Below are 21,972 nucleotides of genomic sequence, written 5' to 3' on the forward strand. Positions count from 1 at the left end.
CAGGCAAAAAGCTCAGAAGAAGCATTTTTGGCTGAATTACACATGCAGATGCAGGATTTATGAGGACTTTGCTTGGTCCACTTCACCAAAGGAAAGCAAAACACATCCCAAAACTAAGCAGTAAGGAGAGGCATCTGTTCCAAGACTTATTTTGAGTCAAACCATAGCCTCAAGGTTTCTAGAGCCTAAAATCTGATTTTTGCACCTCAAGATTCTTACATTTAAATGAACCCCCTAGAACTTTATGGGGTGCATTTAGTAAACTATTAAATAAACTCCAATATATACTTACCAGTAATTAACATTTACAAAATTTCTCCTTCTTGTCCTACAGATGTATATTTCAACTAATAACTGTGCTTGATATAAAAAGGAAACTTGGTACACAGGAGCACAGGAAACTATTTCAAACGAGACTATATCAAGCCCACAATCCATCTACCTCAACTCCCATCACCCCTGGCCATTGGGCTAGGCTGGCTAGACCTGATGGAACTTGCAAGTTCGGCAACATCTAGAGAGCCACAGGTTTCCCATCCTTGGTCTGTACGTTCCTTTCATTTATTAGCTTCACCATTATCACAAAACTAATATTTTAAAAGCTCTCAATAGCTCATGGCAAAATATATCCTAGAGAAATAGCAACTAATTATGACCCCTTAACCTGAGCAGGTTTTTGGCTGACAATCCAGTGCAGGCAGCATTTGTGTTAGCTGTTCATATGGGACCAAAGGTACAGAAAACCCAGCAGGAAATGCATGGCAGGAGAAAGAAAGGTCCCCTGCGACTGCCAACTGGGAAAACAGGACCTGAAACATATAAAGGCAGTCCACCTCCTAACATGCCAGGAAATTATTTCCAATGGGCTTTCCGCAACAAGCATTTTGTTACCAGACAGCTAGAGTCCATGATTTTCCAATAGCATCATAAGAAAGCAACCTGGTTACAGACTGTATTTGGAAGTCTGGTGACTGGGGGGTGGGGGGCGGGGAGGGAAAGGGAAAGAGAAAGAGAAAAAGAAAAAGAAAGCTCTGCTCCAGCCGTCCTTTTCAAAGAAATTTCATTCAGGACTGTAGGGAGATGATTGTAATGTGTTTGCTGCCGTCTGTCCTAATTTTTTTTGAACACCTTGCAGGCTGCAAAACACTGTTATTAACACGCTCTCAGATATTTATATCTATTTCTTTAGACAAACAATTTCATTAATCAGTTTTGCCCAGCATCCCAGCCAAGCTGTCTTCTCCTGGCGTGCAGAAGATACCAAACAGGATTTACTAATGATTTTCTGTCTCTTGTTTGTTCTTAATGTCTGCAAGATTCTTTATTGCCAAGACTTACAAACCATTTTTACGGAAGACAGAGAGGACTTGTACTGCATTCCGCAGGGATAGACTGAAAGAAATAAGCTCAACCATTTGGAAAAGGTACGGCATTGTCCTTTCTGTCTAGGGCAATTTTTTGTCAAGCTATGTCCTGGGGAACCTTCCCAAGCCAAGAAAACAAATGAAATCTCCATGTGTAACTAAGAGAAAGCAAACATACAGAAGCTTACACAGCTCGCTTGCATAACCAGGGCAGGGACTAGCCAGATCAGTAGGAAAGGGACTCAGCAGGATAACACTAACATCAGCATGGGAAAGGCTATCTAAACACATGGAAGGTGGCAGGTGCCAGTCTGGAAAAGGGCTAGGACAGATAGGGTTAGTGGAGTGTTGCACAAGAGAGCTTAAAATAAAGGATGCAGTTCTAAAGGGCTACGCATGCGTTAAGTTACATTCTGGCTGGACTACTGTAACATGTCCCACATAGGGTTGCCTTTGAAAAGTGTTCAGAAGCTTCAGATGGCCCAAAATGCTGCAGTCAGACAGCTGACTGGGGCTCACGACAGGAAGCATGTGACTCCCCTGTTAAAACAGTTTCACTGGCTATTGGTTTGCTTCTGGCCATAATTCAAAGTGCTGGTTATGGCCTATAAGGCCCTGTATGGCTTGGGCCCAGGCTACCTGAAAGATAATAAAATTCCTATACAAACTTGCCCAGGTCAGCTAGGCGATTATATGAATCCCCTCAACACATTTCTAATTAGGACCTAGTAACTGTGGAGATGTGGGTGGCGCTGTGGGTTAAACCACTGAGCCTAGGGCTTGCCGATCAGAAAGTCGGCAGTTCGAATCCCTGCGACGGGGTGAGCTCCCGTTGCTCGGTCCCAGCTCCTGCCAACCTAGCAGTTCGAAAGCACATCAAAGTGCAAGTAGATAAATAGGTACCGCTACAGCGGGAAGGTAAACAGTGTTTCCGTGTGCTGCTCTGGTTTGCCAGAAGTGGCTTTGTCATGCTGGCCACATGACCTGGAAGCTGTACGCCAGCTCCCTCGGCCAATAACGTGAGATGAGTGCCGCAACCCCAGAGTCGGTCACGACTGGACCTAATGGTCAGGAGTCCCTTTATCTTTACCTAACTGTGCATAGCATAGTTGGAATAGGACCTAAGTCAGCATGAAACCTCTGAGCTAGAAGATATTGGTAGGACCAAGCAGGAGAAGATATTGGGTGGATAAAGCCTGTAGGCTGCCACTTAAGCATCTCAGACTGTGTTCCCATTACCAGGTTAAAATGCAGTTAACACACTCTTTTACTCAACTCAGATCCAAGCTGGATTGGGTGGGGGAAATACATCAAAACATAGTAATTCATAAGATTTGGCTGGATAGATATGGATCGTGGCTGACATTGTGTGAGCAGTGCTCTCTAACCAGTGGTGGAAGTACACTGGATGCAGAGTGAGAAATTCTGGCTTTAGCATCATCTATTCTGCAGTAAACCACATATGTTATGGTAGCATCATATCAGACTTCGGACATCAGATGTTTTGTTGTGAACATTCCCAAGTGGTATAAAAATCAGTTAACTATGGCTGTATGCAGGGGGAGGTAGGTGGCGAACATACCTCAGTTTTTCCTTTACTCTGACATGATCTCCTGATGTCTTCATCTGAACCCCATTCTGTTGCCTGGGGAACCAAAACAGAGAAAAGTTATATAACGGTACCATGCACTATTGTTTTGTTTTTTGGGGCCAACCATCATTTGAAGACACAGGGGAATATCTAAAAGTAAGCTACACTAGCCAATTTGCAGCAGCAGACATTGTGGTAGATTCTCTTCTTTGCATCACTCTTACAGAGTGCAAAGAAGAAGCAATCAATAAAGGAGATAAACCCTCTAGGGGCCAAGGCATAAATCATATGAACATTGGAAAGAATGGTTTCTACATGTTCATATAAATGCAACAACACTTTATAATTCAGCCTTAACTAGCTCAAACTTTAGCTCAAACTTTTCCAAAGGACTTCATTTATATGAAAATCCCAAGAATGGAGAATGTTCTGAAATCTCAACACATTTCCATCGGTCATGGTGCATTTATCATAGCGTTGTGTGTGATTTGCCTTTGAGTTCAGTGGTTTTGGGTGCCCAGGGCCAAGCCATAGCTAAGAAATCCATGATCAAGGTCTTCCATGTTCATATTTGAAGTTAGTAACAGCTGCAGGAGTTGAGGAGGGGAATTTAGCCCCTTCCCCCTGTATGACCTCCCTGATTAAAATTCAACCCTCCCCAAAGTTCCTCTTTGTCTTGAGTGAAAAACTTTCAAGTACCCACCTAGTACCTCTAGGTATCTTCCATGGGGCAAAAAAACAAAACAAACAAACAAAAGCTGGTAGTGGTTTTTTTTGTATAGTTTCAAGCAAGAAAATAGTTCACGGGGAAAGGATTATACCCCACACCCTAGCACAGAGTTCCCAAGCCACTACTAATTTTTATTTTAAAATGCATGAAATCCTAGATTAAGGCTCCCTCCTACATCTCATTTGTTTTGTCCCTCAGACAAATACCGTATAAGACGACTAGGCGTATAAGATGACCCCCAACTTTTCCAGTTGAAATATAGAGTTTGGGATATACTCGCCGTATAAGAAATACGACCCGGCTTATAAGACGCCCCCCCCCCGACTTTTGAGAATATTTTCCTGGGTTAAAAAGTAGTCTTATATGCAGGAATATATACCTCCAGTTTATTTCTGGGCTCACATTCAGTTATGACCAAAGTAGCTGTGGCTGAGTCCTAGCACCGGCCACTTATAAGTAAGTGGGAAGCTGTGGCTGGCTAACACTCTCCAACAATTTGAACCAGTTCATAGAAAACAAACACATACTTTACTCAACACAGTGGACAGAACATGACATGAAGAAGCATGAAAAGTTCAGTGGGTGGCTGAGATCATTACAGAGAGTTACCACATCAGTCACTACTCTTTAGGAGATCACTTACACCTTACTCTACTCTCCTTAACATTACAGCCTGAAGCTCTCATTAGGCTTTTCTCTCCTCTGTTACCTTTCCAGTTCCAATTTTACAGGGCGACTTATTTCCAATGTCATTATGACCCCAACTACTTCACTTATTGAATTTGTATCCTATTTCCCTCCTAGAGAGCCCAGGATGGTATATAAGGGGATCATCCCATCTGCAACAAAAACAAACAAATATCCATGTGGTAGCTTAGGCCAGGCTTCCTCAACTTCAGCCCTCCAGATGTTTTTTGGTCTACAACTCCCATGATCCCTAGCTAGCAGGACCAGTGGTCAAGGATGATTTTAGTCACAAAACATCTGGAGGGCCAAGGTTGAGGAAGCCTGGCTTAGGCTGAGAAAAAGTGCCAGAATGAATGACATCAAATGAAGTTCATGGCTAAGCAAAGATTTGAATCCAGCCATCATAACACAACAGAGATAGTCACCTCCTGCTCTTATTTACATATTTACCTTGAAAATAATAGAGAACTGCAGAGAAACCCAACATACAGGGTACAAGCTTGTTCTTACTATGATTGAGCATCATTCTAGAATCAGGGAAGCTGTACCTAAGCCAATAATTGGTTAAGTAACCACCTTTTCATTCGAACTAATAATAATATGCTGAACTGAAGAATAATCTCAAAGTGTGCTGGGGAGAATTGTCTGCTGATTCACAGCAGAAAAACATTCTGGAATTGAACCTAGCATCCTGCCATTTTAAACTTGGGAGAAATAAATGAATGTTTCTTATAAGCCTCCTTTGCGCATGTTTGTCTCCATTTATAATTTGTGGAGTTTATAGGTACCGGTAACTGATGAATGATATAAGAAGCAGGCAAGATGGGAATGGCCATAAGAGAGTCACAAGCTGAAGGAATGGGGAGTAGATAAGGTTGTCTGAAGGTGGGTGGGATGTGGGTTCAGGCATGTGTGACTGCACAAGTGAGACAAAGAGATTAGGAACAGACTTTGCAGGGCAAATGTTCACACTGGGAGTGTTACATTACAGTAGTCATATTACTTAGCTTCCATTTTGCTTGGCTGTAAATCTTAATTTTTATGAGAGTTTATTCTTTCCATTAAACAAGATACTATTAGCAAAAAGGGGAATATTAAATAGAGGTATTATTTTCTGGTCTGATGTTTTCTGTTTCCTTTCTTCTTTTATATTGAGCTTTGGGTGCAAATTATGCAAAATGAGATTTTATGTAAAGTTAAGCAAAATGAGAGTTTATGCCAAGATAACTTTGTTAATACTCTGTGTACAGTATGTCAAAATGACATTTCATAAATAAGGAGTTTGAATAACCCAAATAATGCAGTCCCATCGACTTACAGGACATCACTATTCTGTAAGAATTTACACTGAAAGCACAACATAATTACAGTGAACAGGCACGCTTAAACTAATTCATTTTGAATAGTGCTCGCTTCGGCAGCACATACTAAATTTGGAACGATACAGAGAAGACATTTTGAATAGCCACCTAAACTGCCCTGTGAACATAACGAGGCATTCTCCCCTGAAATATTATTATCTGCCATTAGCACAAACTGGGCCATTGGCCGCATCTAATAACAGTTTAGGGTTTGGACCTGTGTTTTATAAAACACATTCTCATTCTTTCCCCCCTTTCTTTCTTTTTTAATGAAAGCAGAACCTAGGCCAAGTCTCATGATGTTATACCATAGCTTAGTGTTTTGTTTGAACACACCCAATCTTTTCATTCTGGAAAGAAAATTTCCCTAAACTTAAAAACAGGACAAAAATCCATCTCATGTCATATTGAGGAAAACAAATGTTTCACCTCACCCTATCCCACCCCATACATACAACTAAAGCAAAATGAAGATTACATACTAACGTTTTTCACATAGTCATATCTGTTGCCAGCAAGATGCAATGTTATCTAACCTCGATTTTTGACAAGCTAAAAGAAAACACAAAACCCACTCTAACAACCTCCAGACATAAGATGGCTTCTCTTCCCATTCCAGAAACACCCAGATACATTTTCCATTACCAGCCAAGTTTAGCTTGACAACACTTGACAGGACAAAATGAAACAAGATTTTATGTTATTGTTTTTACTTTCAGCAACCAATACAACTCAGAAGGTAAATACTCTGGCCTCTCTGGGAACTGTACTGATGGAAGTTAGTGGACTCTGTAGAATATATAAGTATACACACAAACACCTAAATTCATATCAAAGAATGGCATTCCCATGGCTGTGTGAGAGCAACACTGTTCTAAAATTCGTCTAACCTTAGCAAGTAGCTCAGCGAGATCTGTTGATAATAGAAACCGTTGACAACAGAGAAAATTATGGGAACATGTTGCTGGTGACTGCTCCATTAGTCAATTCAACTTTAATTATAGTCAAGGGGGCAATTAAGCAGAAAGGAAGGGCAAGATATGTTTTACTAGGCCTCTGAATATGCCTGGGGTATGTTGAGAAGGAAACAGACAAAGACTAAGAAACCCTGGTACTCTAGAGGAAAATTAATGCTGCTGGGAAAACGGCCTGATGAATCTTGCTCCTAATAATGACCTAACACGCACTGACACACTTCCCCACAATGTACTTTCTCCACAATGTACTAGCATGGCACTCAAACTTCCTCCCTTTCCTTGAAAAGTCACATACCTACATTTCCTTCATGAAAAACATTAACCTCCCTTCATTAACTGTTCTTCTTTGGCTGCCATCTTTCCTCTCCCAGTTTTAGTATCTTTCTTTATGTCCCTCCAAGAAGACAGCTTGACACTGCTGTACTTCTTTATGGGCTCATGCAGATCTAGTGAACCTTTACATCACAATTGTGTAATAAAGCTTTTGACAACCTCATTTCCCAACCCTTTCGACCCACTGAAAGTTCCCGTTAGGTCGCCTCAAGAATCTTAGCTTGAAAGATATGCTTCAACCAGCCTTTTATGCCAGCAGAAATCATTTTATAAAATGTGACGACACTATTAGCACCACTATCACTTAATGTTTGCTTATTTAATGCCAACTGCATGGTAAATTGAAAACCTCATGAACAGGAACTATGACAGTCCTTTTATGTACAGAGTCTCAAGTACAACAGATAAGACCAAAGAGACAGAGTGATCTTAATAAAGTAGTACTGATGTGCCAGGAGAAGGCTGATGAAATACATCCAAGAACATAGAAAAATTAAATGGCAAGTTACATACAGAGCTAGTCAGAGTACTTTAAATGATGGAATGCAAGAAAATGCAAAATTGAGCACCTGTGCCACTACAACACCAGTGCTCTTGTGGTGGTACCTGTGAAAAGGGGGTGTTCTGGGGGGGGGGTGGATCACCATACAGTGACAAATCCCCTCCCATCCGTCCTGATTTTTTTTTCCCAGAAAAGAAAACATCAGCCCCAAAAAGGAGGTGAAAATGGAGTGGGGAAATTCCACCCTACCTTCCACTCCGCTGGTGCCCAGGTATTGCTTGGATCTTCCATATGGGATAAACCCTCTTCCCTCTCTCCCCCACCCCACCCATTTTCAATTGCTCTGTTAGCTCAGTACTAAGGCATGAAGCAATGAAAGGAATAACACAATATATGTGACACTGGAATGCAAATATTTATTCGAAATATATTTATCGCTAGCCTATTAGCCAAAGTTCTCAAGGCAGCTGGCAATATATTTAAAACAAAACAAACCAGACAATTGTGATGCTGTAACTCTTCACTGGATTCCTCGCCCTGGCCACTGCTGTCTTCTCACTGCTTGTGGCAGCAGGCACTGGAGGGCTGTGAGGGCCTCTGTCATAGCCCTCACTATGAGTGGGAAGGCAGGCAAGCAAACCAGACAAGCCAACCCTTCCTTCTTCTTAACTTCACCACTGCCACCAAATGAATATATTTCATTTCCCTCAGGCTACACTCACTAAACAGCCCCTTTAACTTCCTGTACATTAGCTGGCCCAACACTTTCCCCTATACTGGCTAAAGCATTTAGGCGTGGAGTAAATAACAAGGCCTCAGACCAACTTTTTCCAAGACAAATCACGCTTTTACATAAAGTTTTAGTAAGGCAATAAGATAAACAGTCTGAGAAAACGATTTTACAAGATCAATCCATTGTACAGTTTGAGTAAACAAGCAGATAAATGCTTCCACCTACGCAAGGTCAACACAATTGTTCTAACCGAGTCAATTCTTATCAATTTGCATCCCTCAGTTCAGCTTCTGAACCCTTCATGGTCCCTTCTTCTAGTTCCTTCTATCTGCATCTCTTCAAGTATCTGACTCTCAACTATCAGACTTTCCCAATTTTCTAGCTTAATTTATATCGAATACATTTTCATTTCCCCCCTTACTCTTCCAGCCAATCAGGAAAGTATACTGCAAGCTATACTTTCATTCCCCCCACCACCACTGCCAGTTTCCTAGGCTGAAACTTTGGCCCTTTAGTGCAGAACTTCCTAACAAAACATCCTCTTAAACATTCAACCTTTGAACTTCTAACCCTCCTATACAAGAGGACCTTTAAGTGGGGATGGGGGGGAGGCATTTTTGAACCAACGACTGCATTGCCCCATGGGGAGGCTGCATTTGCTCATGGGGAACCTTCTGGAGGGTGGGGGCATACCAGTAGTGGATGGGGCCTGAGCCAAAAGTGGGTATAGTAGTGAATGTGATTCTTATCTTTGTACAGTAGGCCACACATAAATCTACACACACACACACACACCTTTCCATCCTCCATCCAGGCAAAGAATAGATCACTATCACATTTCAAGGAATCTTTCCAGTCAGACAGCAGCACTCAATAATGGTCTGGAGTGGGACCAGTGCAGGTGCAACTTGGGGAGCGGGGCATGGCCGGGGTCCAGATAGAGCTGCCTGAAGGTCCACATTTGGCCCTGGTTCTGTGCCTCCCAACACCCACCTTTAAGAAAAATACAACCATTTTAAAGCCCAAGTTTTACAACTAAAAACCATACTCAAAGTGACTGAGCGTCCACAGAGGCAAAGGTGGTACAAGCTGTCCTCAAATATTACAATGTGCATACCTTAACTACAATTTATTAAATTAGTATTTTTCATGGGAAAATATGCTTCAAAATCTTGATTTTATGTAGTAATTCATGAATCATATGGTCACTGTCAGTCACCAAGCTTTGGATCCAACTTCAGACTTATCCATCACTGATAGATAAATGATGTGGCTGTCTCAGCCTTTGTCAGAAGATTTTTATAGTCTCTTTTTGTCATAATGTCAATAGTATTTTGGGTCACTTCACCTTATCTAGTGTTTTAAACAAGTTGTCATTAAAGATAGCCTTTATATAGCTTTAAGGGTAGAGACAGAGACCTTGATTCAAATGTAATGGACTAGCCTACTGAAAAAATGGAGCTTACTGGTACTAGACTGAATTCTTGAAGGCTACAGCTGATATTAATGGATAAGACACAGGGCTGAAGATTCCTGGGGAAGAACTAGCCTGATCCCTTGGGATACCTAATTCTAGTCTTGCCTGGGGGAAAGGACTGGGAGAACAGCGACTTGTATTGGTATCAAGGACCTAAACTCAATAAAGCTGAAGTTCCTGAACTTTAGACTATCTTGTCCTTAATTGGGGCTCTCATTTGGGCCTGTTCCCCATAAGAAAAAAAAAGATATCTTTATTGTCATTGTCCCCTTGCGGGCCTCCAAAGTGCCCCTCCTGCAAACAGGCTCTCAACCTCTCTCTCTCTATACACACACACACACACTATCCATAGCTGGAGGAAGAGAAGGAGAGGACAGAGGGTGAGGAAAGAACTGTGAGTGGAGGGGGGCAGCTTTCCCATCCTCCGGACCCTCTGGGAAACTAAAAAAATCTGCTGTATCTGGAACTGGATGTAGAGAGTGCAGCTGCATGGGACACAGTTATGGGTAGCCTAAGGAAGTACCATCCACCTTGGATCTGCCCATAAAAAGAAAGTCTAGAGTGAAAGACTAAGGTGATATCTGTTGTTTCCAATAATTCTTCTCGTGAGACTTTTGTGGGTGGGCTGAGAATTTGTTTGGACTCTGGGTGAGAATCTGGAGGCTAAAGAGAACCCAGAGGCTCTTTAGCTAAGTGATAGATTGTGAATTACTTTGTACAGATAAGAAATTGACATGAATCAAAGGGAAACTCTTAAGGGAAGTTTCTGGTAAATAATGGAAACGGAGAAAATGGCAGAAAGGAACATCAATAAAGTGAAGGGGAAGTCAAGGAAAGGCTTAGTTGGTAATAAGCAAGATATCATGTTCCATTTGGTAGTATTCCTCATCTTTGAATACTTGTACAAGGAGCAAAGGGATTTTCTGAGATCAGGTTTACACTCAGATGGAGCTACCTAGTAGCAAATAAACCTAGTAGCATAAACCACTTATACTGTATCAGACTATCTGCATTCATTTGCATTGCTGCCACTGATACAAATCTTGCATTACATCTGTTTCTACCGAGTTCAATAGCAGTTCACAATTAATTCAGCTCCATGTTTGTGCCAGTCAGAATAGACAACTCCTGTTGGGCTTCATTTTGCTAGATGAATTGATTTTGACCAATATTAAGAAGAAAAAGGGGGGGGGAGAAGCTATAAGAAAACAAGATGTGTTTCTGACTTAATCTGGAAAACGAAGACCTAGCTTCAATTCCTGAATTCTTTAATTACAAAGCCACCCATCTGCTATCATTCTTGCTTACATTAAATATGTGTTTCCACACAAGCTGCTCCTCGTCTGCAGCCAGGTTCAGAACTAGACTGTTCTCTTCAGTTTTCCATTAAGGAATTGGATGGATAGATGTTTCCATGTGTTTCCTGCAAGATGCTGAGCCAAATGCAGTGGCGGGAGTTATAAAATATATTATATGCATTTAGGAACAGTCCTATGGGTGACTGCTTAAGTCATGACCTCCACTTTTCCTTCAATCCGCAGCAAATGCACACACACAAAATAACCTTATCCCAAATGCTTACTAGGACACATTACTTAGGCCAGGGGTTGTCAACCCGGTCCCTACCGGCCACTAGTGGGAGTATCAGGATTCTAGGTGGGCAATAGAGAGTTCTACGGCACAAGCTGAATCCTCCTTCCATCGAGCACTGGTGGGTGGTAAGGAAATTTTACCATCGAGAAAGATGCATTAGTGGGCGGTAGGTATAAAAAGGTTGACTACCCCTGATTTAGACACTTGTTTGATGTACCGTGTTTCTCATATTATAAGACATGTCTTATATTTATTTTTTCCCTCAAAAAACACACTATGGCTTATTTTCAAGGGGTGTCTTATTTTTTTCCTCCTCCTCCTGCCGCGGCCCACATTGCTGCTGCGCCTATCACTATGTCTTATTTTTGGGGTATGGCTTATATCAGGGGTCCCCAGACTTACCGAGCGGCGGGCCGGTGCCCGCCGCGCCGACCGCGCGGTGGGCCGGACTGTAGGGGAGTGCGCGCGCAGCGGGCCGGAGGGCGGGGGAGTGCGCGCCCGTGCGCATGCGCACACGCACACGCACACGGGCGGAAAAAAATCGGCGAAAATCGCTTGTGCGCATGCGTATGGGCCTCCCCCGACCCGGAAGTGCACCAGAAATGACCTCTTCCGGGTCGGGAGAGGCCCGTACGCATGCGCACAAAGGATTTTCGGCGATTTTTTGCCGATTTTTCAGATCGCCGCTGCGCCGCGCGCCGTGAGAGCGGGCGGCGGCAGCGGGCGGCGGGGGTCGTCGCGGGCCGGATTGGAAGGCCGATTGGGCCGCATCCGGCCCGGGGGCCGTAGTTTGGGGACCCCTGGCTTATATTCCTTGAATGCTTAAAATCCTGCTATGGCTTATTTTATGGGTATGTCTTAAAATATGAGAAACAGGGTAGGAAATGCTGAATACTGGCTGCCAGCTACATCCTCCTCCACTGAGTTATGCACATTAAGAGGTAGGGCAGGAGGTAGAGTAATATGACAGCTATTGCACCCTGGAGACCTGGAGTGACAGAGTATCTTCCCTTCCTTACATCTTCCTTTCCAACAAATTGCACATATCTCTAGTAAAGCATGACCCTAGGAGTAGCTTGCTTGGAAAACTTCAGGGTGGGGGGGGGCACAATAAAACACAGCCTCCAATATTTATTTAATCCATAAAAATGGTTAGAAATTAGAAGGCAGAGGAGGCAGAAAGGGAGGGAGGGAGAGAATGGGTTACTTTGGAAGCTTATAAATCATGACAAAGCAACACCTATATGATACTTTAGTAAAAAGTAAAATAAAATGAGATGCTTCAATTTTAAGGGTAAATCTCCCTTTACAAGATATCCATTCACCAGTTATCTGGATAAAAGGACAACTTGTCTTTTGCAAACACCCCAAATTCCTCCCAAAGCTTCCATTAACATTATTCTCACATGCACACACAGAAACCCTGGGAAGAGATGCCTTCATACTGACTTCTTTCTCTATCCCTACAGCTTGTCTTGTTTCACTCTCTTCCTCTTCACTGTTAGGCATTAGCACCTGATGCTCCAGCCATCTGTGCTACCCTCCTTGTCAGTGAAGATTTCACTTGCTGCTTCTGCAAATAAAGCTCTAACACCAAGGTTACTTTTTTTAAAGAAGAATTTCTTTGCCAACTCCTTTGGTCTACTCTCCCTCTGCTCTTTTGCCATGCTGCCATTTCTCTTCCAATTTCCTCCCTTCTGAGCTCTGCCCTTCATTTCCCACAGCCACCTGTCTCCCCTTCAAAAGAACTACACTAAAGCATCATGGAAGGCCAAAGGCTGGAGAAATAAACAAATGCAGAGTATAAACTTATATAAATTGCCTTTACATTACTCCAATATTGCACCTTTTCCTTCCTCCAAGTATTCCAGTCTGATACGCTCTTGATGTAATATGGTGGGAGTGAGGAATTAATGTTTAGCTTATAAAAGAACACTCTGCTACCAGGAAAGAAGCTAAAGGCAAGGTGACATTAGCTTCATTTTGGAAATGGGTATTTGGCAGTTGCCTGAATATCCTATGCAAAAACACTTGCTATTGAGAAACAAAGATATTGGCATTTTTCAAAAAGCCAAATATCAAATCTCTCTCGTACCAGAAACAGCACCCAGCCAGATGCAACAAGCCTGCATGGCTTCCACCCAGAAAAACATCAGCACCATCATGTATAAGACCACCAGTACAGTAGAGCTGACATCTTTCTGACCATGTGCTGACAAGCTTGTAGATAAGATAACAAAGCAGTGAGAAAGGTGGGGTTTTAAGCACCTGTTCCCAATTGCCAATGGGAAAGGACTATTAGAGCCTGGCCAAAAGGCAGCATCTTTGGGACAGATACTTTGCACCCACATTGAGTGGCGAGATGCATCTCCCCAAACTCCTCTGTGCTATGAGATCCTTAATTATCCAGCTAGCAGCATCCAGAGCAACCATTTGGCCGCAATTCTGTCAGGCTCTTTGACTTTCTGAACTGTATTCAAGAAATACAGGGTGTTTACCTTTCCCCCTAAAAAGCCTTTCCTTCATAAGAGTCTCAATGATTCTTTGATGTCGTGCTTCATATCACAACACTTCTCGCAGTAGCCAATTAGAACTCATCTAGGCCCTATATTTTGAACTTTTTTAAAAAAATTGTATTGCATTTCACAAACATAAAACCACAGTAATATGATGTTCCATCAAAATGATCCTCATTGGAAGCAAACAAACAAACAAACAAAAACACCTGGACAGAATAGAATTTTGGTCTGATCCAGCAATTCTGATCCCAGTCCTTAGGTTCTTAGTCACAATGTGGCGTGAGCATCTCTTCCCTTGAGAAACGTGATTCACTGCTTGAGGCTTTGATAACTGATCTAGTGACTGAATCTTGTTATCATTGTAATTTGTATTTATTGTAAAGTGTTTTTATTGGATTTAAATTGTGTTTATTGGATTGTCTTCTAACTGCCTTGGGATTGGTATGGAAGACAGCATATAAACTTTCATAAATAAATACATAAATAATCATAAAACACTTTTTATAATAGGGAAAATCACATAATTGAAGTTTGTTTTTACAGAAAAAAGGAGAGCACAGTTATAGAAGGTAGCCCATCCTTACAAGTCTGATATGTCTCTTCCCATTTACGTAAACGGGCATCATACTTCTGATCATTAGACCTGCAGGATATCCCTGAGGAGCTTCCTCAATGGTTTCCACAGAGCAAATTTTCATTAGGCTAACAGAATTTCAATACGTTCTCAAAAAGTTCTTAGCTGTTCCAACTGGCCTCAATGCAAGTGTCCAAATATATTATAATCTCTTTACCATTCTGCCAACTACTAGTTCAAACCAATCTGGCACCTCATGAATTAGTTACCTCTCACCCATCAAGCATAGCTGCATTCAACAGAGGCATTTGACTGGCGTTCTCTCTGTTTGATCCTCTGCAAACACAACCATATATTTGCAAATTCTAGTTTCATCCACACATTGCAAGTATTTCCTTATTGCCTGATTCTTTGGGTTCGCAAAGTCCCCCTGAATCCAATGACGTGGTGGATTACACATGATACTTCGGCTTTGAATTGTAAAGATGTTGGCTATGTTTGCAGAAACGCAAAGACTTATTCCAGCAGTAAAATGTTAGTGTTAGTGTTTTCTACACTGTCAATTCAGAGTGGAGTAAACTGAAATATGGCAGTGCAAACTGTCAGTCTAGGGCTGGGGACACACAGGCTCTGCCATCTACACAGCCATGGTGCTCACTGGGTGACCTTGGGCCAATCTCCCTCTCTCTCTCTCTCTCTCTCTCTTTCTGCCTAACCTACCTAATAAAATGGAGTGGGAAGGAGAAACCATGATAGTTTTCTCCCTAAGCTTTTTGCTGCTGTTATGGGGTAGGTGGGTGTGTATTATTTTTTATAATGGATTGCACTCATTTCTGTGTGAATGTGTCAATTTTTAATTCTAAAGAGGATAAAAATGTGCCCATCATTTCACAATACTCTGCAATCAAGTCATATGTTTCCCGCAAGGGATGGGCAACTCACCCAAAGTTCCAGTGCTCTTCTCCCCCCCCCCCACACAGCATTTATGTTATTTCGTTTGTCTTTTTGCTGCCAATAGCAGCCTGACTTAAGAAACAAGGTTTCTTAAGAAATTGAATGTGCGTACACCACCCAATCCATCAACACAAGAGGCAGTGATTGAACTATTCCAGCCAAGTAAAAATGTTGACCACTAGTGCTTAGCACAGTATTATTACACCGAGCACCAGGTTTTCCTTATAATTATGTATCTATGCCAACATATAATTTCACATATAATACCAGACCTTTTCATTTCTTTTGTGTTGATATACCTAGAAAGAATTCCTTTACCATCCTTCCCATGGTGTTCTACTCTCCCCACCCTGCTCCCAGAACACCTCTAGCATTCCCCAACCCACCCGCCACCCACTGTACACATACTGTGTACAAGCATTGCTTAAACAAATAATAATTATTATTGTGAACAGCCTCCCAATTCCCCACCCAGCAATATATTCTATATAAATATCTACAACCTCCAGAAAACCACCAGGCTATTATATATAGAATGAGTTCTGACCCTCAATTATACCTGGTTGTCACAATGAACCTTTTGGAAAAAGGAAATATTGGAAGTGCCTTTTGGAGAGCCAGTGTGGTGTAGTGGTTAAGAGCGGTAGACTCGTAATCTGGGGAACCGGGTTCGCGTCTCCACTCCTCCACATGCAGCTGCTGGGTGACCTTGGGCTAGTCACACTTCTCTGAAGTCTCTCAGCCCCACCCACCTCACAGGGTGTTTGTTGTGGGGGAGGAAGGGAATGGAGATTGTGAGCCGCTTTGAGACTCCTTCGGGTAGTGATAAAGCGGGATATCAAATCCAAACTCTTCTTCTTCTTCTTCTTCTTCTTCTTCTTCTTCTTCTTCTTCTTCGGAAACAAACTCCGGGACACAACATAAAATATCAATGCTGTTGGGGAGGGGGCAACCATCTCTGTCTTTCAGAAGCGCAGTGAACCTTGAAGTAACCTCAGTATTTGAAAACTGATCTCTTGTGATTCTCCCTCTTGACATTTTAATAAATGGTGAGCAGTTCTTGCATACTGTCAGGAAAAGCACGACCCTGCTAGTTTTAATGGGACCATGATTCTCCACCCTCTTCCTTGCCTTGTGGGTGCTATCAGGGAGTTTCAATGGGTAGCAGGAACTGTACCTATATACGGGACTGGCTAGAGGTGTGTGTGGTGCAGCACAGGGGCCGGGAGGATGAGTACACAGTGCTAGCAGTGCATGAACAGGGTAAGTGTGGCATACAGTTTTCTTTGGCCATGTAGATTAAAATATAGCCTGTCTGTAAAACCCCTCAGATCTCCACTTCCTCCCAGTTGGAGTACAATATATTCAAAATGTAATTAAATGCAAAAAAATATATAGTCTGAGACAATTCAATTGCAGTTTAAACATATGCAAGATAAGTACTGTGAGCATTCACAACAGCCATATTTGATATAACGCAGTCATCTTAGCACTGCCCTTTTGCCTTGTACATTAGACAAATAGGTCAGTCTCTCTGCAGAAGAATCAATGGGCAGAAACTTGACATTAGAATGGAGAACATTCATATCAGGGGAACATTAGAACTGCCCAAGTTTCAGATCTCCTGCAAAGGAAAATATTTCCGTTTGAAAATGCAAAATTAGAACTTATCAGGATGTTTGATGATATTCATTAAGCGATGAGCAAAGAGATGGTTTCATGCCCCAATGAAGCATTCCCATGAACTTGAATTTCCTGGTCTAAGTGTTTTCTCTTTTTTCTGGTTTTTTAACTGGTTTGTTTTGTGATTTAAGTTTTAAATACAGTGGTGCCTCGCAAGATGAAAGTAATTCGTTCCACGAGTCGCTTCGTCTTGTGATAATTTCGTCTTGCGAAGTGCGGTTTTCCGCGGCAAAAAAAAATATCAAAAAATAACCACCGAAAAAATTCGTCTTGCAAAGCACGGCCATAGAAAACATCACCGAAAACATCGAAAACAGCCCCGAAAACATTGCAAAACGCTTTCGTCTTGCAAGTTTTTCATTGCGTGAGGCATTGGTCTTGCGAGGTACCACTGTATTAATGTTCTAATGCTTTGATGAAAATCTTTTCTAATGGATTTTAATTATGTATAGATTTTATCATTGATTTTATACTTGTAAACCACTTAGAAGCAGTTCTGGCATGTAAGCAGAATAATAATAATAATAATAATAATAATAATAATAATAATAATACCGGTAATAAGAATGTGTTGAGCTAGCTCAGCAATGCTAAGATTTTGGCGTTATCAGCAAATGCTGCATTGTGCCTTTTCACGACATTAAACCCAACAATTTACTTCTTTTCTCCCCACTTTCACCCATGACATCTGAGAATAATGTTTCATGCTTCAGATCTAGGTGGGTTTTAGTCCACAAAAACCTATGAAATAATACAACTGTTAAGTCTATAGGATCCTTGGTTGATGTACCAAATTAAAGAGTACAGCTTTTGGAGTTGCCTGCTTCAGTACACCATCTGTGAATAACGGGCAGACTGCTAAATGTTACAAATTATTTATGCAATATTCAACACTCCCTGGGTCAGCCTGGAGATAGCCTCCACACACTGTTTTGAATGAATGCTTGCAAAGTAAGGTAGTTACTTCAAAGTACATTTACAGTATTTACAGCTATCCAAGTTGGAACCTGAATTCCTTTTTGTTCCCTTAACACCTGGCCCTTTAATGTTCTTTCCAGCTTGGAGGGATGGAAGTCTCTTTGAACCAAAAGCTTCACCAGGGTATAAAAGGATTCAAGGCAGTTTGTATCCTCGCTTGCGGAGTTGAAATCAATGTCCCAGACTAGTGATTAATGAACTGGGCTTCCTATTTGTCTACCAGCTCCAACTTTGCTACAAGATCAGCTAAGCCATTCAGCCCATGTCAGTGACTTTGTCATGTAGCTTTGGGCTGTGCTACTGCAATAATCCCTCCTGTATTAGCCGTTCATCTGAAAGAAGCTGTAGAACACATGCCAGTTTAAATGGTTACCAGCACAAAAAGGCATGATTACATTGTCCAGGGAAAACTGCAAAGGCTGAACAGAAGCTAAAATTAAATGCTTTAAAACTGTGAGTGGGGGAAAGTAGGCAGCATGAATGAAAGTATGGCTGTTAGCTTCTTACAAGATGCTAAGGGCTCACTCACACTATCATTTGTGCCATGATTTCTAGCCACAAGTCTGAGAGGTTTTACTTCTTTCTTTTTACAAATTTGTTGGTTTTTAAACAAATACAATAACCATTAGGCACTTATCCAGCAGTACACCCAATGGTGTTTGTTTTATGCATTGATTTTAGACATAAACTTACACATTCAACTTTCAAACATATTACTTAATGTACCCTCTCCACTGAGAATATTGAGTGGTTGGTATAACAAGGTCTTGATTTTGGTCATTAACATAGTTAAACTCTTCTTGGAATGTTATGCCTTTAATTGCCCTCCTGTGTCTGGTGAGACGTTCAGACATTGCTGTATCCCAGATATTATTTTCCCATATGTTTAGGGGTATTTCAGTCTGGTTCTTCCATTGTTGAGCTATCACTAATTGTGCTGTGGTCAGTAAGAAGCTTACTAGTTTTCTGTGTTGCAGCGTGGAGCTGAAGTCTATGTCCAAAGATAGTAGGGCTGAAGCAAGATTTGGATAAAGAGGTTGGCCTGTAATTGTGGATAAAATGGAGAATACTCTATTCTAAAAGTTTTCAACATGGGGGCTTTACCACCCAACATGAATAATTGAACCAAGATCCCCATAGCCCTTCCAAAATAAAGAAAAAAGGAGGTTTTCTGCAGATTGACTTTTGTTCCGATTAAGCAGTAAACAGCGGGTGTTCCTGAAGAAAGTGGCAGGACAAAAGAACCACTTTTCGGACACGTGCCTAGAAATCACGGGGGAAATGGAAGTCTTGGTGAGCCCTATGGTTGCACTCCTAAACTCAGTTTCCTGGGAGTAAGTTCCATGGTTTTGAGTACAGCTGTAGAGGACTGGGCCCAGAAAGAGCTTATTCTAAAACGTGTGCACCAGCTACCGGTAAGTTCCTAGCTTAGCTGCACTTAAAAAATGTAACCAGAAGTGTAGCGCTGCAGCAGTATTATGTCAGGACTGCAACTGATAAAACAAGAGAGGGTTTGGATGTTAAACAAATGGCAAGTGTTACGGTCCTCTGGTAAGCCACTTATGATTTGAGGGTTAATTTACATCCTTTGTAAGATCAATGCATCTCTTGCCAAGCACTTATACATTATATATAATGCATGACTGAAACTTTAATGTGCTCTTGTTACTCGCTGTTAATGAGTTTGTTTATTTATGGGATTTATAAGTTAGACCTTCTTGCACATGTAGCTGATTTGGGGGGAAATAAGCTAGTAAATGGTGATAAAGAAAGAAAGGTTTTGCAGGGCCAACGTTGTTCTGTGAAGGCAAGAGCTTTCTGGATTTTTAAATAATATTGTTGTTGTTGAGTTGTTTAGTCGTGTCCGACTCTTCGTGACCCCATGGACCAGAGCACGCAGTTACTATTCCAGATTCCATGCCAAATTATTATATATATTTTTGCAGGTCATTCATATGGTGTTCAAATGCAGCCTTTGCCAATACTTGGCTTGGGGTGGATGTTCAGCCTTTCCATCCTGATAACTATGTACAAATATCAATATACTTCCCATTTCTCCTTTTCTTTTTCTTTTCTTTTTTTTGGGGGGGGGGAAGCAAGATGGAAATACAGTAGCAGTTTAAATGTTATGTATCATGCTCAAAGATGTCACATACCGTGGATTCACAAGTAGTAAAGGTCATTTAAAAACTCGCAAGTGTATCCATTTAATGCAGCAAATATAGAACACAGATCAGGCTTGGGGGGATCCATAATTCATACTGTTTACTTACTGAGTACTCACAGAAAGCCCTAATATAAACCACAAGGCAAGTTGCTCCTGGTCTCTGTGTGTGTGTAAGTAAGTAAGTAAGTAAGCAAGTAAGTAAGTAAGTAAAAGTGAGATGCTGTAAGAGTAGCTATGTTCAGGATATCATATCTAGGTTTAATAACCCAAGATGTGAACAAGCCTTTTGTCTATGCACTTTGTCCATTCACTCCACCATTGACATGAGCCAGCAGACAAATGAGAAAGTCTTCCATTAATTTATAGTTTCTTGTTTCATCTGAACCAAGAAGTTAAGGTTAAAATCTCCATAAAAAGTCACAATATTAAGACACAAACCATTGCTTAATATCCTGGCTTGTCTGAAGCAATTAACTATTTCATCCAAATTGGAAAACCTATGGTTAACAGACTTCTTGGTTATTTGCTCACTCACACAAAGGAGCTACATAAGCAGTCAAAAGGTCCACTCAGCCATATTCAGCCATATTCATATTCAGCCAAGATATGATAGTCCAAATGGATCCAGAAAATTGTGGCTTAGGCCACACAGAATAGAAGGTATGAATATAAGGACAGGCAGACAAGAAAGTGAAATAAAAGATTTGCCTAGGGGTTAAAAACAGGAGTGAATGTTTGGTATTTACATCATTCATCAGTGCATATAAAACAGAGAGGCTATATATGAGGTAATTACTATCGATTTTATCTTGAATATCACTTTCTTCTGGAAAAGTGCCAAAAGAATTTTCCCCCATAAGATATGTATCCCCATAAGTAAATTAAACAGGCTAATTATTTTTGCTATCAATCACTACCTTTTTAGGCAACACAAAACCTTTGACAACATGGGTTATTTTGAGTATGTGCATTGTGAAAACAACGTTCTGCTGGCTGAGCTTTACCCACTCCTGCCACATACTGTCAGCTGAGTTCCCTCTCCAAAAGTGACATTCTCCATCTCCTACACCTTTAGTGCCGGATTTACGTATAAGCTAAACAAGTTATAGTTTAGGATCCCACTCTCTTGGGGGGCCCCAAAAAAATTAAAGAGAAAGAAAGCTGGATGTACATTTCCAAAACATAAGATAAAAAAACAAAATAAAACCTACACACAGCAATTGTTTTGTGTTGTGTAGGCTCCTATGATGTAAGTAATGCCAGCTAGCCTGCTCCCTAAAATATCACTGGTTTGGTCATTTCTATATATAGGGTGCCTATATTCTGCATAGACTGGTTACATGGCATATGTGTAAGTGGCTTTAGATACCTATTAGGTCCATAAATTACCATATTGCATATATTCGACACACAAAAAAAAACAATTTGTTGTTGACAAAGGACAGCTGGACATATAAAGGGCCCCATTACCTTCAGTGGCTCAGGGCCTCATCAAACCTAAATCCAGCCCTGTACACCTTCCCCACCTCATGTTAGAGCTACCCAGTTTGCTGGTGGGAGGGTCGCACACAGTCAGCAGACTGCAGGAACAAAACAGCTGGAACTCACTGAAATGTTTTCGTCATCACTTTAACTAACATGCAACAACAACAGCAATAATTACAAAGCCCTGCAGCACTCCAGTCTGAATAACAAGTCAGTACAACCAAAGCTAAATCCCAAACATTGCAGTTGAATTTGCATTCATTT

At 41.4% G+C, this 21,972-nt stretch overlaps 1 protein-coding gene across 5 annotated transcripts in view; it reads right to left on the reverse strand.

The window, feature by feature from the left end:
* Positions 1–21,972, reverse strand: part of SEMA5B (semaphorin 5B) — a 358,202-nt gene that overhangs the window by 101,895 nt on the left and 234,335 nt on the right. For all 5 annotated transcript variants that reach the window (XM_060278773.1, XM_035128943.2, XM_035128952.2 and 2 more), the window contains one exon: positions 2,947–3,009. In XM_060278773.1, the coding sequence (XP_060134756.1) occupies positions 2,947–3,009 (63 nt within the window). The remainder of the gene's footprint in view (positions 1–2,946; positions 3,010–21,972) is intronic.

The sequence above is a fragment of the Zootoca vivipara genome, chromosome 1, assembly GCF_963506605.1.
Source record: "Zootoca vivipara chromosome 1, rZooViv1.1, whole genome shotgun sequence".
Taxonomy (NCBI): domain Eukaryota; kingdom Metazoa; phylum Chordata; class Lepidosauria; order Squamata; family Lacertidae; genus Zootoca; species Zootoca vivipara.